At 38.4% G+C, this 24235-nt stretch overlaps 1 protein-coding gene across 6 annotated transcripts in view; it reads right to left on the bottom strand.

Moving 5' to 3' along the window:
• The window catches only part of ZFAND3 (zinc finger AN1-type containing 3), a 335420-nt gene that overhangs the window by 262492 nt on the left and 48693 nt on the right, over positions 1-24235 (bottom strand). Inside the window, exon 1 of one of the 6 annotated variants that reach the window (XM_082732292.1) lies at positions 20431-20546. The exons of the other annotated variants lie outside the window; for them this stretch is intronic. Coding sequence (XP_082588418.1) covers positions 20431-20486 — 56 coding nt within the window. The 5' untranslated portion in view covers positions 20487-20546. Of the gene's footprint in view, positions 1-20430; positions 20547-24235 lie in introns of those variants that run through there. 6 annotated transcript variants of the gene reach the window in all.

The following is a 24235-nucleotide window of genomic DNA, read 5'->3' as shown; positions in this document are numbered from 1 at the left end:
AATGCTAAATCAATCCAATCAAGTCCTGTCTGTAGGATTAGCTCAAAGAGCTGAGAAAGGGTCATCCAGAGCAGTTAGTGCTCCTGAAGCAAAAAGTGAGACATTTAGCTAGCTATTTAAGGACTTCGGGGGGGAGGGGGCTAAGTGGGTTAAAGCCTCTGCCTTCAGCTCAGGTCATGATTCCAAGGTCCTGGGATCAAGCCCCACATTGCATCGCATCCGCATCCGGCTCTCTGCTCAGCAGGGAGCCTGCTTCCCCTCTCACTTTCTGTGCCTAACTTGGGATCTCTGGTCAGTCAAATAAATAAATAAAATCAAAAAAAAAAAAAAAAAAAAAAAAAAACCTTCATCAGGAAAACTGGAGATTATTACCTGTGCAGTGAATGAAGCAAATTTCCCTTTATACTTCTCACTCCATCTCTGTGATTATCAAGTATTTCTTCCTTGCAACTCTGAGAAACCTAATCAATTGGCACAAATGCTTTTCAGAAAGTAAACTAATTCCCAGCCTAACAGCCTGAAGTTGCTTCCTTTCTCTTATGTCTCCATTTTCAAAGTAAATCTACAACCAAGAACCAAGGATATAATGAATTTCCACGGTAATCTGAGATTCGTATTAAATATCTGCAACAATGGAGAATGCTAACCTGAGAAATTTTCCCCTCACAAACATAAGGAATACACCAAAGGAAGGAATGCTTCCAAATGAGAAGTGGTATGATTTGCCCATCCTCAGGATAAACAATAAAATCACCACTTTATTCTCACTGAAGAAATAATGACATATTATCAAGAATGTCTTAAGGGGCACCTGGCTGGCTCAGTCAGAAATACAAGGGACTTGGGGTACCTGGGTGGCTCAATGGGTTAAAGCCTCTGCCTTCACTTCGGGTCATGATCCCGGGGTTCTGGGATTGAGCCCCGCACCAGGCTCTCTGCTTGGCGGGGAGCCTGCTTCCTCCTCTCTCTCTGCCTGCTTCTCTGCCTACTTGTGATCTCTGTCTGCCAAATAAATAAATAAAATCTTTAAAAAAAAAAAAAGAAGAAGAAGAAGAAGAAGTACAACTCAAGGTCGTGAGTTGAAGTTCCATGTTGGATGGAGAAATTACTAAATTTAAAATTAAACTTTTTAAAAACTGTCTTTAAAATATATTATTAAACACTTATACAACATCCTTCAGTCCTCTTTTATGTGCATACATAAAGTGCTTGCATAAATATACAAACATTAAAACCCAGGATCTAGGGGCGCCTGGGTGGCTCAGTGGTTTGGGCCGCTGCCTTCGGCTCGGGTCATGATCTCAGGGTCCTGGGATCGGGTCCCGCATCGGGCTCTCTGCTCGGCGGAGAGCCTGCTTCCCTCTCTCTCTCTCTCTGCCTGCCTCTCTATCTACTTGTGATTTCTCTCTGTCAAATAAATAAATAAAAATCTTAAAAAAAAAAAAAAAAACAGGATCTATGTGTCACTCAAGAAAATGATTGCTGCAGGCACAGAATTAATCAATACTTTTCCAGAGATTCCACAATGGAGCAGGAATACTTTCAAAGCAAAGAATTTAATAAATATGCATAAAAAATAACTAGACATCTAAAATAACGAATTTCAATAAGCCAATTTATATGTCGGGTATTTAAGCTCAGAAACAAGACAAAAAACATGTAATGACCATCCCATTCCAAGCCAAAAGGCACACACAGCTCTACACATCATCTCCTCACTTCATTATGTGCTTAAGAGGCTCACTGCTCTTTCTACCACACTCCAAAATACCCTCTGCCTCTACATTAAACAACGTTAAGACAAACACCATAACTGACTGTTGTACTGTTGTTCTTTACGGATCTTTAGGGGTTGGTATGACTGACCAGAATTAAAAATGACTATCTCATTACCTCCTCAAAAGAACCACAGATCGGGGCACCTGGGTGGCTCAGTGGGTTAAGCCATTGCCTTCGGCTCAGGTCATGATCCAGGGTCCTGGGATCGAGTCCCGCATCGGGCTCTCTGCTCAGCAGGGAGCCTGTTTCCTCCTCTCTCTCTCTGCCTGCCTCTCTGCCTACTTGTGATCTCTCTCTGTCAAATAAACAAATAAATACTTTAAAAAACAAAAAGAACCACAGATCATTTCAACTACATGAACAAACATAAGAACTGAGGCACAGAGAATATTTTCCAAAAATACAGCTTTTAATATACAATAGGGGGGGCCTGGGTGTATATTTTAATATACAATAGTGGGTTAAAACCTCTGCCTTTGGCTCAGGTCATGATCCCAGGGCTCTGGGATCGAGCCCCCCATTGGGCTCTCTGCTCTGTTCAAATGAAAAGCCTTACACATATTATAAAGTGAACTACCAAAAATACAAGGTTAATTTGATTAACATAAACTGAAATAAAGGGTTATGAATAAGCATCATATATGCAAAGTAAATATTATACAAACAGGAACTGACATAGAGATAGAAATCCAAGAAAATCCTGATTCACATATATACATTGCTAAAAGTAACAGACTGACTTTTATTTTAAACAGGTTACCTCAGAGCTCTGGGATGCTCTTTAAACAGATGGCAAAAAGAAAAAATAAAAAGATCTGCACAAAAATTACTTACTGTAATAGCAACTACACATTAGTAGTTGCTAATATATTAAAACTGAGTTTACTTTTAAAATAAAATTATTTTAAAGATCTTCTTTTTTAAGTAATTTCTACATCCAAAGTGGGGCTCAAACTCACAATCCTGAGATCAAGAGTCTTAAGTTCCTCTGAATGAGCTAGCCAGGCACCTCTAAAATAAATTTTTTTTAAGATTTATTTATTTATTTGAGATACAGAGAGAGCGCAAGTGGCAGGGGGTGGAAGGGAAAGGACACAGAAGGAGAGGAAGCAGCAGGCTCCCCCACTGAGCAGGGAGCCTGGTTGGGGACAGGAAGCTTGATCCAGGACTCTGGGATCATGACCCAAGCCAAAGGCAGACACTTAACTGAGTGCGCCACGCAGGTATCCCCAAAATGAAAAAACAATTTTTTAAGATTTTTATTTATTTGTTTGACAGAGAGAGACACAGTGAGAGAGGAAACACAAGCAAGGGGAGTGGAAGAGGGAGAAGCAGGCTTCCCATGAAACAGGGAGCCCCGGGGCTCAATCCCAAGACCTGAGCTGAAGGCAAGACACTTAACAATTGAGCCACTGAGCCACCCAGGAACCCCCAAAATAAAGTTCTTTTTTTTTTTTTTTTAAGATTTTATTTATTTGGGGCACCTGGGTGGCTCAGTGGGTTAAGCCGCTGCCTTCGGCTCAGGTCATGATCTCGGGGTCCTGGGATCAAGTCCCTCATCGGGCTCTCTGCTCAGCAAGGAGCCTGCTTCCCTCTCTCTCTCTGCCTGCCTCTCCGACTACTTGTGATCTCTCTCTGTCAAATAAATAAATAAAATCTTTTAAAAAAAAGATTTTATTTATTTGACAGAGAGAGAGATCAAAAGTAAGCAAGAGGCAGTGAGAGAGAGTGGGAAGCAGGCTCCCCACTCAGCAGAGAGCCCCATGTGGGGCTCGATCCCAGGACCCCGAGATCATGACCTGAGCCGAAAGCAGAGGCTTAACCCACTGAGCCACCCAGGCAACCCCAAAATAAAATTTTTAATAAATATTTATGAAATCCTTAAAAGCACCCCCACACAACACAGAGCAACTATTTCAAAGCACTATTCTGAGCCAGCTCTTACTACATTATAATATTATAAGTCTAACCCACCTCCCAGAACATCTCTAATTAGGCTGGGGTAAAGGGAGGGATACCTATTCTTTCTAAAAAACAGAATAATGGTTATTTGAACCTGAAATGTAAAAATACCTGGTAAATCAGTAAAAACTGTTGTCCCTCAATATTCAAAGATGAAACTAATGACTGTTCTTGCAATGAAGCTACAGTGTCCACAAGATTAGCCATCTCAACTAAAGATACACCTAGCAAGTTCAGGGGGCTGGTAAAACCTGAAGGAATCATCTCTGCGCCAATCACAAGTCAAGTGTAACAAAATGCAGCCAGCTGGCCCAGTCCAGGCTACCCCACCTGATTTTTGATGATCAAAGTAAGAATGATGTTATGGATTTAACTGTGCCTCCTGCCCCCACACACAAAAAATATTTTGAAGTTTGAAGTCCTAACTCACAATATCTCAGAATGCAACCTAATTTGGATACAGGGTCTTTACAGAGGTAATCAAGTTAAAATGAGTTAGTGACAGTGGGCACTAAACCAGTACGAGTGGGAAATCTGTACACAAAGACAGACACGTACCCTGAGAAGACAATGCAAAGACAGAAAAATGGCCACCTCCAAGGCAGTAAGAAATGGTGGACAGATCCTTCTCTTACTAAGCAGCAACCAACCCTGCCAATACCTGGATTTCTGACTTCTAGCCTAGAAAACTGTAATGCAATAAATTTGTTATTTAAGCCACTCAGATTGTAGCACTTTCTTACAGTGGCCCTTGCAGATCAATACAAGTGGTTTTTACATTTTCAAGTAATTAAGGGGGAAAAAAAATTAAAAAATATTGGTGACTTCTCAGAAAAAATAATGGAATCCAAGACAGGAGGACATTTTTTTAAGTGCTAAAAGAAAAAAACTCTTGAACCCGGAATTCTACACTCAGCAAAAATATCCTTCATGAATGAAAACAAAATTAAAAATATTTTCAACAAAATAAAAGCTAGGAGAATTCATCACCAGAAAACCTACACTGTAAGAAATACTAAAGGAGGGACAACACCTGGATGGCTCAGTTGGTTGAGTGTCTGACTCTTGATTTCCACTCAGGTCATGATCTCAAGCCACTCGGGATAATCTGGTTGGGATTCTCTTTCCCTCTCCCTCCGTCCCTCCTTCCCCCCAAGTACCAGAGTTCTATCTCTCTTTCTCTCTCTCAAATAAATAGTTTAAAAAAAAAAAAAAAAACACAAAAGTACTACATGGAGTTTACTTAGCAGAAGGCAAATGATACAAGATGGAAATGCTGATCTTCAAAACAAAAATGAAAACTGAAAAACAGAAAATGTTGTATGTGGGTAAATATAAAGTTTTATATTTACCCACATAGTCTTTTAATTTCTTAAAACATGCATGACTTTTTAAAAATAGCACACTCCTAACAACAAGTAGGTCAAAAAAGAATTCACACAAAAAATTAAAAATACTTTGAGATGAATGAACATGAAAACCTAACATATCAGAAGTTCTAAGATATAGCCAGATCAATTCTCAAAGGAAAAAGAATAACTGTAAATGACTACATTAAAAAAGGAAAAGGTTCAAAAAGAAAAAAAAAAAAGGAACAATTTCTAATCATATATATAAAACCTAGTATTTCACCTTAAGACACATAAAAGCACAAATGAAACTAAACCTGAAGTAAACAGAAGGAAGGAAATATGATTAGAGTAAAACCAATGCAGTAGAGAAAAGAAAAACAGTAGAGAAAATCAACAAAAATCAAAAAGTGGTTCCTTGGGGCACCTGCGTGGCTCAGTGGGTTAAGCCTCTGCCTTTGGCTCAGGTCATGGTCTCAGGGTCCTGGTATCGAGTCCTGCATTGGGCTCTGCTCAGCGGGGAGCCTGCTTCCCTTCCTCTCTCTCTGCCTGCCTCTCTACCTACTTGTGATCTCTGTCAAATAAATAAATAAAAATATTTAAAAATAAATAAATAAAAGTGGCTCCTTGAAAAAATATATTTTTAATGTCAAACCTTTAGCTAAATGACAAAGGAGAGAGAATAACCAAATTACTAAAATCAGGAATGAAAGAGGGACATCACTACCCACTTTACAGATATAGAATGGATTATAAAGAAATATTAATTTAGAAAAACTATGCCAACAAGTTAGGTAATCTAAATGAAATGGACCAATTCCTAAAAAGACACTAACTACCCAAAACAGCACAAGGAAAAAAAAAGTCTCAGGGCGCCTGGGTGGCTCAGTGGGTTAAAGACTCTGCCTTCAACTCAGGTCATCACCTCAGGGTCCTGGGATCGGCCCCACATCAGGCTCTCTGCTCAGTGGGGAGCCTGCTTCCTGCCTGCCTCTCTGCCTACTTGTGATCTCTATCTCTCTGTCAAATAAATAAATATTTTTTTAAAAAAAAATCTAAAACAGAACTCTAAGTACAAAGATCAAATTCTTTCCCAGAGAAAAGCCAGGCCCAAATGGCTTCACTGGTGAATTCTACCCAACATTTTAAAAATTTTACCAGTTCTTCATAAACTTTTCCCCCCAGAAAACAGAAGAAAAGGAAACACATCCCAAATCATGCTATAAGGACAATATTACCCTGAACCCGAAACTAAGTGAAGACATCAAAATGAAAGAAAAGTACAGCTAATATCCCTACGACCACAAATACAAAGATCTGCAATGAAATACTGGCAAACCAAATCCACCAAAAAAGCATTTCAGATTATGACACTGTGGAATTTGTCTCAGGACAGCAACATTTAACGCCTAAAAATTAATTCTTGAAATATACCATATTAATAGACTAAAGGACAAAAACCATACAAAATCAACGAAGGAAGAGTTTCGAACAAAATTCAACAGTCTTTCATGATAAAAACTCAACAAAGGAAACGCAGAAGGGCACTTCCTCAATCTGACAAGGCGCATCTATCAAAAACCCAGAGTTAATATAACATTTGGTGTTAAAATACTAAATACTTTCCCCCTCAGGTCAGGAACAACTGTGGGAGAATAAATAATAATTACCCAAAAATATTCCAATCATAATCCCCAGAAACAGTAAACATGTTACTTCACATGGCAAAAGGAAATGTGCAGATGTTTAAGGATCTTGACATGAGGGGCACCTGAGTTAGGCGCCTTTGGTTCAGGTCATGATTCCAGGGTCCTGGGATCGAGCCCTAAATAGGGCTCCCTGCTCAGTGGAAAGCCTGTTTCTTCCTCTTCTACTCCTGCTGCTTGTATTCCTTTTCTCTCTCTGTCTCTCTCTGTGTCAAATAAAATCTTTAAAAATAAATAAATAAAGCATCTTAAGATGAGCAGATTATCTGGGCAGGCCCAATATAATCATATCCATGCCATTTGTTGACTATTTATTCCCCACTGAATTGTCCCAGCACTCAAGTCAAAAACAACTGAACATAAATGAGCCGGTTCAGTTTTGGATTCTGAATTCCACTGATGATATACGTATCTGCTACTACCCTACTGTCTTAATCATTATAGCTTTATAGAATGTTTTGAAATCATGAGTTGTGAGTCATCCAGTTTGTTACTATTATTTTTTTCAAGACTGTTTTGGCTGTCTGGGTCCCCTGAATCTTTAAATGAGTTTTAGCACCTGCTTGTCAATTTCTTCAAAAAGCCAGTCAGATATTGATAAGATACAACAGTTTGGAGAGTTTTGCCTTCTTAGGAATCCTGTCTTCCAATTTCACTAATTTGGTTTTATAATTTCTCTCCATGATGTAATTTCACTGTACAAGTCTTAGCACTTCTTTTGTTAAATTTATACCCAAACGTTTCATTGATCCATTGTTATAAATGGAATTATGTTCAAATTTCATTTTCTGTTTATTACTAGTGTGTAGAAAAACAGTTAACCCTTGAACCAAATGGGTTTGAACTATATGAGAACACTTAAATGTAGATTTTTTCAATAAATACAGTATAGTACTATAAATGTACTTTCTCGTGAGTTTCTTAACATTTTATTTATATTATTTAAAAGTACACTATATAAAGCGAACACAAAATATGTGTTAAATGATAATGTTATCACTAAGGCTTTCAGTCAGCAGTAGGCAATCAGTAGTTAAGTTTTTGGAAGTCAAGTCACATGTGGATTTTTGACTGCATCCTACCTCCACATTGTCTGAGGATCAATTGCACATTTATTTGATGTTAATTTTGTCCGACGACCTTGCAGAATTAGTTGTAATAGTATCTCAGCAGATTTCTTGGGATTTACAAGATCACAAATGAGATTAGAAAAGGCTTTGAAATAAATCAAAATAAAAATACAATATACCCAAATTTGTGGAATATAGCTAAGGAAGTACTGAAAATAAAAATGTATGCTAAACGACAATATTTGAAAAGAAAGTATCTAATGTCCCAAGAGGCTAGAAAAAGCAAAAAACAAAAAACAAAACAAACTAACAAAAAAAGAAAAAAACCCAGATTAGAAAGAAAGAAATAAAAATAGGAGCAGGGGCACCTGGCTGGTTCAATCAGGTGGAACAGGTGGCTTTTGATCATAGGGTCCTGAGTTCAAGCCACACACTGGGCAGAGAAACTACGTTAAAAAAATTTTTTAGGGGCGCCTGGGTGGCTCAGTGGGTTAAGTCTCTGCCTTTGGCTCAGGTCAGGTGTCAGGGTCCTGGAATCCAGCCCTGAATCAAGCTCTCTGTTCAGCAAGAAGCCTGCTTGCCCCTCTCCCTCTGCCTGTCTCTCTGCCTACTTGTGATCTCTCTGTGTCAAATAAATAAATAAAATCTTTAAAATATTTTTTAAAAATTTTTTTAATAAAAATAGAAACAAAAATCAGTGTGAGAAAATGGGGGCGCCTGGGTGGCTCAGTGCGTTAAAGCCTCTGCCTTCGGCTCGGGTCATGATCCCGGGGTCCTGGGATCGAGCCCCACATCGGGCTCTCTGCTCAGCGGAGAGCCTGCTTCCTCCTCTCTCTCTCTCTGCCTGCCTCTCTGCCTACTGTGATCTCTCTCTGTCTGTCAAAAAAAAAAAAAGAGAGAGAGAGAGAAAGAGAGAGAAAATGAATAAAGGAAAAACTGGTGTTTTTTTTTTTGTTTTTTTTTTTTAAGTTTAACAAAACTGACAAATACCTATTAGCAATATCAGAAACAGGAAAAACACTATAGACCCTCCATGTGTTAAATGAATATAAAGAACAACTTTATGCCAATAAATTCAACTTGATAACAGGGACAAATTCAGTGAGAAATACAACTGTAAACCACTCAAATAACTCAGACTAAAATATCCTAATAATCCTAACTCCACTAAAAAAATTGAAATCCCCATCAAATTAATTCTCACAAAGAAAACTACAGGCCAAGATGGTTGGTTTCACTGGCTCAACATACTTAATGAGTAACTAATGCCAGATGAATATCATAACGTTATATGTCATGACCAAACAAGGTTTATCCCAAGAACATAAGGTTGTTTTAACATAAAACAAATAACTCATCATCATCCAAACTACATCACTGCATAAAAGATCTCTTCATTACAAAAATCTAATAATGCCCTTCATTTTCTCAAATTCTCTGATGGCTCCCCTTACCTATGTAAGAGACAAAAACCTGAATATGACATGTAAAGATCTTCTCTGACTACCAATTTCCAATATGTAACCCATAAACCTGCTACAATGGCTACACCCTGTGCCTAAGACATGGCCCTCCCTCCCTCCTTCCCTCCCTCCCTCCCTTCCTTCTACAACTTCCAAATCTCCACCTGAGCAGAGTTCCTCAGAAACCCTTCCCTGACTTGGTCAGGTTGATTTTACTACTCCTCTGTCTAGATTCCCACTGCATCGTTTGTAACCCTCAATATAACAGATATTACCATTATTTCTTGGTTTTTCTCTCTTTCCAACTATCACTCCTACAGGACAGGGATGAGATCTTTTCACCATATGAACAGAATTTTAAAAGCTATTTATCTGATATACTGGTGCACTTACATCATTTCAACAGATGCAGAAAAATCATTTGTTGAAAGTCAATATACATTTGTGAAGAAAAAAACTCTCAGCAAATTAAGAATTAAATTAAATTTATTCAAGCTAATAAAGTCATCTAAGAAAAAATCTACAGCTAACGTATTTGACTTCCAAGTAGCACTAACCTCAGTAACAATATTCAGCATTTATATGTGCTTATTTACCTCTCATTGGTCCTCACAACAGCCTTATTTAAAAACAAAAAACAATTATGGAGCCATCATTGTATTGTTCCAATTGATCTAAGACCAACTCTGGGTCAGAAATATTAAATCATATACCTAATTAAGAAAGCCAGTACTGGGGCACCTGGATGGCTCAGTGGTTTAAGCCTCTGCCTTCGGCTCGGGTCATGGTCCCAGGGTCCTGGGATCGACCTGCATTGGGCTCAGTCCCAGGGTCATGGGATCGAGCCCTGCATCGGGCTCTCTGCTTAGCGGGTAGCCTGCTTCCCTGTCTCTCTCAGCCTGCTTGTGCTTTCTCTCTGTCAAATAAACAAAATCTTTAAAAAAAAAAAAAAAAAAGAAAGAAAGAAAGAAAGCCGGTACTAGAATCTAGTCTTTGACCTAAAGTACTTTTCCACTAGAGGATGCGGTCTCTTATCATCAAGCTCATTTCACAATAAACAATTATATAATAATAAATGATAATATATAATAAACATATACATATACAATAAATATATTTATCTATACATATACAAAAACATATACAATAAATAATAAATAATAAACAATCTACCACAAACCATACTTTGGTTAAGTCCCTGGTCTGGCAATTCTTAAGTTTTCTAGCAATACCACTGTTTTAGATAATTATAACAAATAGTAAGATACTCAAACAATGATTATATTTCATTAGTTAATAAAATAAAACAGGATTAGTAACACTAACATGGAATAAATAACTTTAAAACCCCCATTAAAAAGAACCTCAAATCCCCCTTCCTCAGAATGGCTGTGACAGACAGAATACAGAGCACAACGAATGGTCTGTGATCTTTCCCTTTATAGGTCTAAAATGCAGGAGGGGCACCTGGGTGGCTCACCGGGTAAAAGCCTCTGCCTTCAGCTTGGGTCATGATCCCAAGGTCCTGGGATCCAGCCCCACATCCGGCTCTCTGCTCGGCAGGGAGCCGGCTTCCTCCTCTCTCTGGCCCTCTCTCTGCCTCTCTCTCTGCCTACTTGTGATCTCCATCTGTCAAATAAATAAACAAATAAATCTTTCGAAAAATAAAATAAAATGCAGGAGATAAACAGGTAATTCAAGGCCTTATTTAAATTTGTATCTCCAATCCACTACCTGTCAATTCCTTAATTGAGCAATTTAAAGAACCCAGAGAAACCAGAGTCACATGGACATTTCGGAGTTTCTGATTCAGATATGACTCTTTCATGCAGGAAAATATGAATGCTGTCTTAACACCTTTCCATCTGAGATACACCCACATCCAGCAAGTTCCACAATGAGGCTGGACTTGCCTTTACTGCACACCATGCACTGCATTTCAAAGCACACAGGGAAATCCAACTCTCTTAAAAACAAACAAAATTTTCTTTAAAGTAACTTTGCCAACAGGCTACCCATAGAACAATCTCTATCCTCTTTCATGATTTTGTGTTCCCTAAAGGTAAACATTCAACTCTGTCATCATTTATCAAGGACAAAACAACACACAATTAAGACAAAGTAGGCTTTCTCCATAAATGCAGTTGTCTTGGGTGTGAGCATCCCAAGTTCTTATACAGGAACCCCCATGTTTCATGATAACACAGTGCCCTTTATACACATGCTCCTAAAAGGCTTGGTGAATTTTTTATCTGACCTTAGTACTGTTGAAAGTCAGTGACCACAAAGGTATCTCTCACTGACATTTACAATGACTGAAGTAAAAATAAGGACCTCTTTCTTCAAGTGACACAGAAAACTCAAAGTTCACTGGATAATACACTACCAAGGACAGTGCACCCGCATCTCAGATAAACAGCTTTCTCCTGACAATTTTATGGATACGCCAATAGTGTAAAACTTCAAACTTCTCTTTAATTCCAAGAATTCAAAAGTGCTTAGAGAATATCTTTAAAAATAAAAAGTCCTTTTTAAATTTAATTCTTTCCTTATTAATCACCCAAGCAAAAGAAGGGAGAGAGTTAACAAGGTAATTCAGAATTCCCTCAAGTACCACATCAAGTACACTGGGTGAGCAAACAACAGACCAAAATTTCTAACTTCACAGAATCACCCTTGAGTCTAATTACGAGAAGAAATTTAAAATGTTCAAAGAATATAAGCTTAACCACTTTCTGACACACTGTTTTTGGTAAAGCTTGCCTCTAGCTCAATTATTCCAACCAACCATCTCACCATCAGCCTGGGGCTGGCACAACTGCTGCTATCTCAAGAATAAAGTTAGGAGCTGCCACCTTAAAACAGACAGAAGTTGCCACAAGAAATATGACACTGAGGCACACAGACCAGAAATTAAGTAAATCAGCCAGAGACTCAGGAACACTGAAAGGTGAAAGCCCCATTTCCAGTTTCATAACCCGACCAAAGAAGAAACTTCTGCACCCACTATTCGTATCCCAAACCTGCCTATGGACCACAATCTCTGTGACCCAGTCCTATTCAAACCAGCTCTGTATTCCCAGTGGCAACACCCTTTCCTCCTGCTTCCTCAGCACTATGAAGCCCTAAGAAATTGTCCTTTGTGTCTCTAGCTGCAGCTGAACTCTGAGGCCAATTTATTTTCCCCATTCCAACTGCTCAAACCACCTCCCCAACCCATACTCACATTTCACATAAAATCTGTTCAAGATATAGCATTACAAATATTACAATGCATGTGAAAGATGCAGTTTCTAATTTTCAGCAAAAGGGGATATTCTTTCGTTAAAACAAGGCTAAGAGAATGCTTAATTGCAATTACAGGTATTGTTTTATCTAAGTTTAAAAAGCATACTTTCAGGCTGCCAGTCCATTAGGTGTCTGACTCTTAATTTCCACTTAGGTCATGATCTCAGGGTTGTGAGACTGGCCCCCACACCTACACTGTGCTCCACACCAGATATGAAATGAAGCCTGCTTAAGATTCTCTCCCTCTCTCCCACACACTCCCTCCCCCACCACCTAAAAAAAATAATAATAAAAATAATTTGAAGGGGCCCCTGGGTAGCTCAGTGGGTTAAGCCTCTGCCTGCCTTTGGCTCAGGTCATGGTCCCGGAATCGAGCCCCACACGGGGCTCTCTGCTCAGTGGGGATCCTGCCCCCCCCAACCCTGCCTGCCTTTCTGCCTACTTGTGATCTCTCTCTGTTGTCAAATAAATAAAATCTTTAAAAAATAATGATTTGAAAACAAAAAGGAAAAAGCATAATTTCAACAGAAAAAATTATAAATATGTGAAATGCTGATGAGCCTCATTTTATATCTATAAATACATGTATGTATAATTTTCTTGAATTGGTCTTCATACAAAAAAGGCTGTTCAACCCTTGTGCTTTGTTGGAAGAAATGTAAATTAGTGCAGCCACTCTGGAAAACAGTACACAGGTTCCTCAGAACATTAAAAATAAAACTATCATATGATCAGCAACTCCACATCCTGAAAAGAAAGAAGCACCCCAAAGTTCACTGCAGCTTTACTTACAATGGCCAAGACATGGAAACAACTTAAGTGTCTATCACTGGATGAACAGATACAGAAAATGTATTATATATACGCACTTACTATTATTCAGTCATAAGAAAGAGGGAAATCCTATGCTGGAGGAAATCTGTGTTGGAGACAACACAGATGGACCCTGAAGGCAGTATGCTAAGTGAAATAAGCCACACAGACAATACTATATGTGATCTCACTTATATGTGTAATCTAAAGAAGAAAAGAGACCCAATTCATAAATACAGAGAACAGACTGGTGGCTGCCAGAATGGTAGAAAGAGAAGAAGATGGGAAAAGAGATGAAGGGGAACAAAAGATACAAACTTCCAGTTTAAGAACACTAAGTCCCAGAGATGTAATGTAACAGTGTATTGTGTATGTGAAAAGCTACTAAGAAAACAGATCTTAAAAGTTGTCATCACAAGGGTGCCTAGGTGGCTCAGTGGGTTAAAGTCTCTGCCTTTGGCTCAGGTCATGATCTCAGGGTCCTAGGATCGAGTCCCGCATCAGGCTCTCTGCTCATCGGGGAGCCTGCTTCTCTCTCTCTCTCTCTCTCTCTCTCTCTGCCTACTTGTGATCTCTCTGTCAAATAAATTAAATCTTTTTTTAAAAGTTGTCATCACAAGAAAAAAAAATCTGTAACTAAGTGTGGTGATAAATGGTAAACTTATTGTGATAATAATTTCACAGTGTAAACATTTATCAAATCATTATCTCACATCTAAAACAAATATAGTGTTATATGTCAATTATATTTCAATTAAATTTTTTAAAGGGCTGTTCAGAGACATGATATACTTGACAATCTACTATATCTCCTCTCCCAATCATTCCTCATCATGTCCCATAAGGAAGAATCTTGCAGGAAAATCTATAATCCTTCTCATGTAGAATTATGGTAACTACTAAACAGTTCTCATATTAAGAAACCACCATTTTGATTATCTTAGATGTCCAGAAAAGTGTACTGCTATGGAAAATGTTGTCTGGTAAGAATATTAAGGGCAAATGTCTCTCTCTCTCTCTATATATATATATATGAATGCAAAAAGAAATCATCCAAAACCCTATTTATTAATTTTTTTATTTAAATTCAAAAGAACTTTTAAGTTGTTCCTAATCTTTTTTTTTAAACTTTTTTTTTTAAGATTTTATTTATTTGACAGAGAGAGAGAGAGATCACAAATAGGCAGAGAGACAGACATAGAGAGATGAGGAGAAGCAGGCTCCCTGCTGAGCAGATAGCCCAATGCGGGACTCGATCCCAGGCCCCTGGGATCATGACCTGAGCCGAATTCGGGCAGAGGCTTAACCCACTGAGCCACCCCAAAGTTGTTCCTAATCTTAAAATTGATCAAAGTATGTTTCATCAACTTCATAAACCTAATAAGCATTTATCTTTGATCAGCTGGAAAAATGTAAAACTCTCTATCCTGGTCCTCAGCAATCTAGAGAATCTCCGGCTCTCAGTAAGTTTAGTGTATGCCCTCAATGTAATAGACTGTTGGATGAATACCTAGTCCTAGCTAGGCAGTAATTATAATCGAAGCTGTGACTGCTTAACCATTTGAAAATATGTCTGAGAAATAATTTTGGCTAAACTTGATGGAAGAATCTGTGAAAGCTAAAAGTTTTCAACAATTAACACTAAAACAGAACATCAAAACAAAGTCTCAAGTTATAACTTAAAGAGTAAAATTAAAATCACATAAATTTTTCTTATGCCATGCCCTTGAGTGCTTTAAAAAAAAAAAAAAAAGAAAAATTACTCTGGGCCCATATCCAAACTGAACAAGAAATAGTGCCATGGATCAATTTTCCCATTTCCACCAGGGACACTGGTGGGGAGAAGAGGTGTACACTGGTGGGGAGAAGAGGTGTACAGAAGCAGAACACATACAGTATGTTTTCTATCCCTACTACCAATATTTCAAAAAAGCTTTAACAAAATCTAAAACAGGGACGCCTGGGTAGCTCAGTGGGTTAAGCCTCTGCCTTTGGCTCAGGTCATGATCTCAGGGTCCTGGGACCAAGCCCCGCTTCGGGCTCTCTGCTCAGGGGGGATCCTGTTTCCTCCTCACTCTCTGCCTGCTTGTGATCTCTCTGTCAAGTAAATAAATAAAATCTTTTTTTTTTTTTAAGATTTTATTTATTTATTTGACAGACAGAGATCACAAGTAGGCAGAGGCAGACAGAGATAGAAAGAGGGGGAAGAAGGCTCCCCGCTGAGCATAGAGCCCAATGCGGGGCTCGATCTCAGGACCCTGGGATCATGACCTGAGCCAAAGGCAGAGGCTTAACCCGCTAAGCCACCCAGGTGCCCCTAAATAAAATCTTTTTAAAAAACAGAAAAATACTAAAATAAAGTTCCAGATACCCATACCTAATGCCTATTAAGAATTATTTCTAAATAAATGTTGGAGGCTGAAAATCACACAGTGTAATACCTATGATCCATGGCCCTCTCACTAAGAGATCCTTAGTTATAGCCAGAGAAGCATAGACTTCATCTGCACCCTTTATTTACACACAAGATAAAAATCCTAGAACTTCCATAACTTGTGAATGGAAATGTTAATAACAGTTTTAACACCTATAAATCTTTCTTACTTCATCTCTGAAATGCAGAGTCACACCACACCAGAATATTAACACAGGGATTAAATCAAATAAGTATGTGAAGCTCCTGACACAATGCTTTTCACTATACCCCAAATAAATGACAAGAACATCCACTCATGCCTTTTGTCATGATGCCCCCTCTGCCTAGAATACCTGTCCTCCTCTCCCCTTCTGCCTATGGAAACCACTTCCATTCTTCAGTTTTTTTTCAAGTCACTCTTTTTTTTTTTTTTTTTTTTTTTTTTTAAGATTTTATTTATTTATTTGACAGAGAGAGATTACATGTAGGCAGAGAGGCAGCAGAGAGAGAGAGGAGGAAGCAGGCTCCCTGCCGAGCAGACAGCCCGATGCGGGACTCGATCCCAGGACCGTGAGATCATGACCTGAGCCGAAGGCAGCGGCTTAACCCACTGAGCCACCCAGGCGCCCTTCAAGTCACTCTTGATGCCTCCTGCCTTATATGTAACACACTTCATCAACTTTTAAAAAATTTTTTAAAGATTTTACTTATTTGTCAGAGAGAGTGCACACAAGCACAAGTAATGGAAGAGGCAGGCAGAGGGAGAAGCAGGCTCCCTGCTGAGCAGTTAGCCCCATGCAGGACTTAATCCCAGGATGCTGGGATCCACACCCAAGCCAAAGGTAGACACTTAACTGACGGAGCCACTCAGGCATCCCACTTCGGTAACTTTAATATCAAACGGTTCACTACCCGTAACATTCACCATGCTACTTTAGCAAGATATTACTCTGAATTTACCTAATACTGCACTGGCATTTAGTACCAATATCAAGAAAAGGGGAAGCTCAAAACCTTCACTGAGTATCATCTCATCCTTCCATATCTACTTCAACACCTATCCGTGCTGTACAGAAACTAAAACAACATTCAGTAAATAAGTGTCATATGAGTGAATGACCAAATAAAGGCATAGAAATAACAAGCTGTTCTGTATGGAGAAGACTCAGTGAAAAAGGTAGCTCATGTGGTGGCTCCTGAGAACTCAGAAGAGTAAATGTATGACACAAGATGTAACCAAAATCTAGTTTACCTTTAAAAAAAATAAATGAATGAATGAATGAATACCCTCTGTGCATTAAATATAACTGCAAACAAATTACAAACAAGGAAAAGCACAATGCAATCAATTCCTTACTCAAAATGACACCTCCTCCAACTTTAGCCACTTCTACAGAGAATATGAACATTGACAGATAATCTCAGCTCAAAATTAGGGTTCTTTTCTCTAATTTGCTGTATTTCTAAAGAGTGAACCAGCAGGGGGAGTTCAAACTCACTTATACTAAATCACAAACTATTTAAGGCTAACAAAATTTCGAAATTCTGCAATTTCTTTTTTAATTAAACTCCTGAATATTAACCATAAAAAGTTAGTGGATCCCATATGTTTATAAATTTTATAATTATGTTTATAAATGAGGGGCGCCTGGGTGGCTCAGTGGGTTGAGCCGCTGCCTTCGGCTCGGGTCATGATCTCAGAGTCCTGGGATCGAGTCCCGCATCGGGCTCTCTGCTCAGCAGCGAGCCTGCTTCCCTATCTTTCTCTCTCTCTGGCTGCCTCTCCATCTACTTGTGATTTCTCTCTGTCAAATTAATAAGTAAAATCTTTAAAAATAAAAAAATAAATAAAATAATAATGTTTATAAATGAGTAATGTTTAAATACCACTGCAAAACAAGTCACAAACAAGGAAAGGCATAATGCAATCAATTCGTTACTCAAAATGACACCTCCTCCGACCTTAGCCACATCTTCAGAGAATATAAACTATTACAGAGAATATCATATTTGTAAATTTATAATATTATTTCCATATCACACAAATACTCCATAAAACTATTGTTTGAGGTCTTTTATAATATACCTTCCAAAATAAACATACATCCTTTCTACAGACAGAAAAAGAAATCAATATTAATCAAAATGCAAGTGACAATGGAGAAAAGCTGTTGCTTTCCAAACTGTTAATCAAACCTGAAAAAAACTGTTAGCCAAAAAGTAACAAGTAACAAGCACCCACTCATCAATTCAGTCATCATCTACTGTTCATCCCAAAGCCACAACTGCTCGTCTCTAGGCTGCTGCTATCATGACCCTCTCCAGTAAGCACGCCTCCTTTTTAATCTGTAACCATAACATTTATCAGAAAGTAGTTAAGGCCCTGGAAATTATATATATTTCTGAGGCACAATTTAAGAAGCAGTCTTCTCTATTGATAACTACAGATAAGCATAGCTACAAATGGTATGAAGGAAGGGGGGTATAACAAGGGGATCAACAACAGAAAATTCTAATTGCCAAGCATAGAATACTCAGATAAAATTACTCTAACCAAAAGTGAGTCATGACTGTCAGTTTTTAATAAAAGGAACTAATGGAGAGAACCGAAATGTAATATCCAACTTTGCTCTGCTCTGCTTAAAAAGTACTTCTGTATAGAGTACCATATTTGATCCTTACAACCACCCTTCTGAAAAGCTGGTAACATGCTCATTTCAAAGTTAAGAGAACTGAATGCAGAGAGGTTGTCTTACTCAAAGTAACTTAGCTAATGAGTGATACGAACAAGATGTTAACTTGTGCTTTCTGGCTCCAAAGTCAAAAAGCTCTTTGTACTGGATGTGGCCCACCTGCTCCCAAAAGCATGAAATTCTTTTCTCAATAGGTACACAAACAATTATATTCCAACAAGATGGACACCAGAGAATGAGTGATACGAACAAAAGACATCAAACAAACAAAAGCTCCTGCACAGCAAAGAAAACCACCAGCAAAATGAAAAGGCAACCTACAACTTGAAAATATTTGCAAATCAAAATTGCAAATTTTGCATTCCAAATGCAAATCAAAACCATAATATGATATCACCTCACAACTCGTAGAATGACTATCGTCAAAAAGACAAAAGATGAAAAGTTCTGGCCAGGATGTGAAGAAAATAGAACCCTTGTGCACTACGGAAGGGAATGTAAGTTGGTGTAGCCATTACTGACAGTAGTACTGTGGTTCCTCAAAAAACTAAAAACAGAACTACCTTATGACCCAGCAATCCCATTTTGGGATATATATCCAAATGAAATGAAAACAGGATTATCAAAGGAATATGAAAACAGGATTATCAAGTATATATATCCAAATGCAATGAAAATAGGATTATACCTGCACTCCTTCACTGTGGCATTATTCACAACAGTCAAAACGCAGAAACAACCTAAATGTCCATCAGTGGGTAAATGGATAAAGAAAATATGGCATATATGTACAATGGATTATTATTCAGCCTTCAGAAAAGGAAATTACTTCTGTCATTTGCAACAACATGGATGGACCCCAAAGACATTCTGCTAAGTGAAATAAGCCAGAAAATGGCAAATGCTGCATGGTATCACTTATGTGCAGAATCTTAAAAACAAAACAAAAACTCATAGAAGCAGAGAATGGTTGCCAGGGGCTTGGTGGGGAGGGGGCATGGAGAGAGGTTGGTAAAGAGATACATCATCTTCAAGATTGTAGAAGTCAGTGAGACATGCCCAATGCTAACCCTGGTAGCATATCTGTTCTTTTTACCTCTTCCAGTCCAAAAGAAATGACAGTGCAATCACTGCCAAACTTAAAAATTATATTTGTAGTGAAGCACTGTAAATACAAAAGAGCGAATTATGCATTAATAGCTCTTCAAGGAATAAACACATTGGTCTTCAAAGCACCTACACAAAGGACTGTTATAAAACAACAGCTTAGCCTTTTATATTTTTTCTTTACCGGTTTAACAAAGAGGTTTCATACCCAGCAAATATTAAAGATACAAAATGTTTGAAAAGTTGGACAGCAATACATAACATTAAAGTTCAAATCAACAAATCTAAATATAAAACAGGATGTATTTTATAATCAATGCCCCACTTTTCAGTCATCCAGGTGGGAAAGTAGGTTTTTTTTTTTTTAAATAAGATTTTATTTATTTATTTGACAGAGAGAGAAAGATCACAAGTAGGCAGAGAGGCAGGCAAAGAGAGGAGAGGGAAGTAGGCTCCCCGCTGAGCAGAGCCCGATGCAGGACTCGATCCCAGGACCCTGAGACCATGACCTGAGCCAAAGGCACAGGCTTAACCCACTGAGCCACCCAGGTGCCCTAAATGTAGGTTTTTGTTATATATTCGCAAATTAAAGTTTTCTAAGAAAAAAACTACCCTCCTCTTTCATGAGCCAGAAGAACAGATTTCAAAGCAGTAACACTCCGCTATCTGTTCAAATGGAGCTCTGTTTTGTTTCCAATCTTATTCCTTTGCACACTTCAAATCTAACTCTTCCCATCATATTCTCTGGCACTCCTAAGAGAAGCCCTCAGGATCTAAAACTTACCATCCTTCCCCCAGGGAAAGTGCCCCAAGAGGTTCTTCCAGCTTAAAGTTGCCCATGTCAATCAGTGAAGATGACCCTGCAATTCCAGTTGTGTGAGGCTAAATCAGGAATGGGTGTTCCAGCCTAAGGCAGCCATGAACTAGTGGACACCTAGGCTCAAACCTGGGCTGACAGGGGTAAATGCACACGGAATGGTGACTAATCTATCCAAACAGACCCTCCTGTTTACACGAGGTCACAAAGGTGGGTGGACCACCAGGGCTGAGGCAGTACTCCAAATGATTCTAGCTCTCCATGAGGACTACTTCATATCCTCCCTCTAGCCTGGAAAATACTAGGTTCCCAAGTTAATGAACACTTAACAAGCAAAAATACCTGTACAACAGCCTGTGTCTCCTACTAAAGTCCCCTGCCTAAAGCTATCTCTCTTCTCCAGGAACCTAAAAAAAAAAAAAAGTCTATCTAACACAACCAATCTACTTCTCTAGACACTCCAACACAGTCCCTCATCACACACAGGGACTTACTTGGTCACTAGACAGCCCCACCAATACTACACTACACTCCTCTGGTAGCAGGGACAGGTAAGGTGGAAGAGAGACCCTTCCCATTACCTAAAATTCTTTCTCACACAATAACCTATAATACTTCTAAGCTGTTTGACAATGCCTATCCTTCAAGAGAATTCTCAAACTGATATAAATGATATTAAATCACTCCGTGATCCCTCAATATATTTAGTTTGTTCTATAAATCACACATCATTTCAGTGAACTTTTGAGATACAGTCCAACCTAGTAACACGGAATTCACTTCATGCTAAATATTATTTGAAATTTGCTGGGCTGTTTTTTTTTTTCTAAAGACCTTCATTCCCACACAGTTTGAGTATTTATTTACACTATTTCCAGCGTCCTTTAGATACACTTGTAAAAGTTGTATGTCTCCCCAATACAAGAACTAAAGTTTTTATCATGACTATTCTTTTACATGTTTTCACAAAACCCAGCTGAGCAGTTTTGTTAATAAACAATTTTATCTTAGTCATATTATGAAGGAAACTTAAAATGGACTATTTTTATTACTCCACTATTCTGGATTTTCTAATAAAATTGGTCCAAACATAATAAAAAGGACCATGGATTACATTTTAGGTATTCTCCATATTAATTAATATTAAATATATCCTCACAAAATTATTACATATAAACAAATTAAATTTGTTTATTTCATTATCGGCAAAGTACAAAGACATGAGGCAGTGAACATAATGCACAACTGTCAAAAGAACAAAATCAGATTGTACCCTGAGGAATTCAGAACAGACAACCCAAGTACAAACAGTATGCATGTGGGAGTGAAGGATGTCCCTGTAAAAGGACAGAGAGAGAAACGAAAGTGAAAGCTAGAGGCGTTTGCTTCACTGACCAGGTGGAGTTCTGAGTGTGATCCAAAGCAGAAAGAAAAAAACTAAAAATACTAAATTTTGAAGCAGCAGGTATCTAGCATAGCTAGAATCGGACTATCAGGTACAGAGAAGGGAAAGTAACATAGATCCAAAAGAATGCTTCTACACGGAGCCATGCAAAGGAGCCAACAGGGGGGGAAAAAAAACAGAAAAAGAAAAAGAAAGAAAAGGAACAAATACCAAGGTTTACACAGGGAAGGACTAGGTCTAAAAGAGGAAAAAGGAAAATACAAAGGGTTATGGATCACCCTGCTTGCAATTTCAAGAGTTCAGAAGAGTATAATACAGTATTATGCCTGAATATGAACAATGTCATTATTTTACAAAGTTTCTATCCAGGGGCTCCTGGGTGGCTCTGTCAGTAAGCGTCTGCCTTCAGCTCAGGTCATGATTCCAGGGTTCTGGGATCCAGCCCATCAGGCTCCCTACTTCACAGGAAGCCTGCTTCTCCCTCTCCTTCTCCCTCACAGAGTGAGGCAGCAATAATTACAAAAAACACTCACTGTGTATATCCATATTACATAAAGTTTTTCATATGCTCATTTCGAAATGCAACCCAAATTTTACATTAAGTCACTGCATCCACCCAAAAGAAGGTGTTGCTTTTCATCTGAATAACTAAATCTCCTCTCCAGCACCTGCGTGGGTCAGTGGGTTAACCTCTGCCTTTGGCTTGGGTCATGATCTCAGGGTCCTGGGATCGAGTTCCACTCCAGGCTCTCTGTTCAGCAGGAAGCCTGCTTCCCCTGTTCTCTCTCTGCCTGCCTCTCTGCCTACTTGTGATCTCTGTCAAATAAATAAATAAAATCTTTTTTTTTTTTAATCTCCTCCCTTCACATTTTAACCCTTGAAGCAGGTGTATCCCTAATAAAAAAATATATAATTCAGAGAGTTCTGGAATCAAACATACCTGGTACAACCTTAACTGTCTGATCTTGGACAAATAATTTAAATCGGAGACTGCTTCCTCACCTATAAAATATAGATGCTATAAACTTATCTCATGAAGTTGTTAAGGCTGAAAGGAGACAATGGCATATGATACCACAAAAATTCAGTGAAAGTTTTCATCACCTTTAATGTTTCTCCAAACTTGAAAATCCATTATCATAACCTAGGAACCTCCATTACCTCCTCTAAGGACCTCCAGAAAGTAGAGAAACCTGAGGTTCTATACCCATGTCCTATACGCCCTTCCCTACATTTTGAAATTAAATCAATAACAGGCTTCTTACCTGAATGCATACCTTCCTAAAGATGGCAGATTCAGGAAAATATTTTATCTGTTTTCTTTCTACCTCGTGGACTTACAGTGGGCTAGCCCGCTAAAACATAAGGCAAAAACCTTATTTTGAGTTTTCTGTCCTGACCATACAGCTACTTCTGTAATCAGAAAATGCAACAGATATTATAAGATTATCTTTCCCCTCAGTAATTTATTTTGGCAGTCAGGAATTCTTACATGATCATTTTATTTTTTCAAATGCCTAATAAAATAGTTTAGATTCTTTAAGGTTTCAGCATTTTCTTCCCTAATTCTTACAGCTATTACAGTGCTCACAAGCTAAGACTTGGAAGCAAAACAAATTTACTAAACCATGTAAGTATACTTTATATACCAGCAGTTCCCTTTTAGAGTACAATCTGTTTGTAATTAAACTGTTTGGAACTCAGGCCTCATTTTCCTTTAATGTTAAAATTATGGTTAAAGTTCCTACATTAACCCAAAAAGATTAGTCATACTATTTCTGAATTCTAGTCATAAGAGAGTTACTGAACCAGGTTCTAAAATCCAGAGTCAAGCCACACAAAAGCAAAATTTAGAAGTCTGAAAAGCCTAGCTCCTACTTTGAAGCTCAGAACAGACCTCTGCAAAATTTTCTGTAACACGCAGCTTGTCTTGGTTTTTTTGTTTTGTTTTGTTTGGTGCAAAAGGTGGTTTTATTAAAGTACAGGGACAGGACACATGGGCAGAAAAAGCTGCTGCCTTGGTATCTTTCGAATGCCCTCCAGTTTGTGCCCCTGAGCTCTCATGGTGTCCCTTGTTTCCACCTGCTATGAAATCCCATAGAAGTCTGATGTCCCATGAAACAATCTTACCCAGTTCTCTTTTCCCACCCATCCCAGCAATGTAACTGAGCACATTTAAGTATTAAATACAGAATCAATGAATGAACCAACTCCTACTGAACCCCTTAATTCTAACCTGGAACATTTCTGGTCATACAAATAAAAGTGAATATAAGTCATATAAATAAATAGAAATCTTCAGGCCATGTCAAAATAAATACTACTGACCCAGAAGGGCACCTATCACAATTGGCTTCTCACAACTCT

The sequence above is a fragment of the Mustela nivalis genome, assembly GCF_964662115.1.
Source record: "Mustela nivalis genome assembly, chromosome: 5".
Taxonomy (NCBI): domain Eukaryota; kingdom Metazoa; phylum Chordata; class Mammalia; order Carnivora; family Mustelidae; genus Mustela; species Mustela nivalis.
This window is presented reverse-complemented; position numbering and strand designations above follow the sequence as displayed.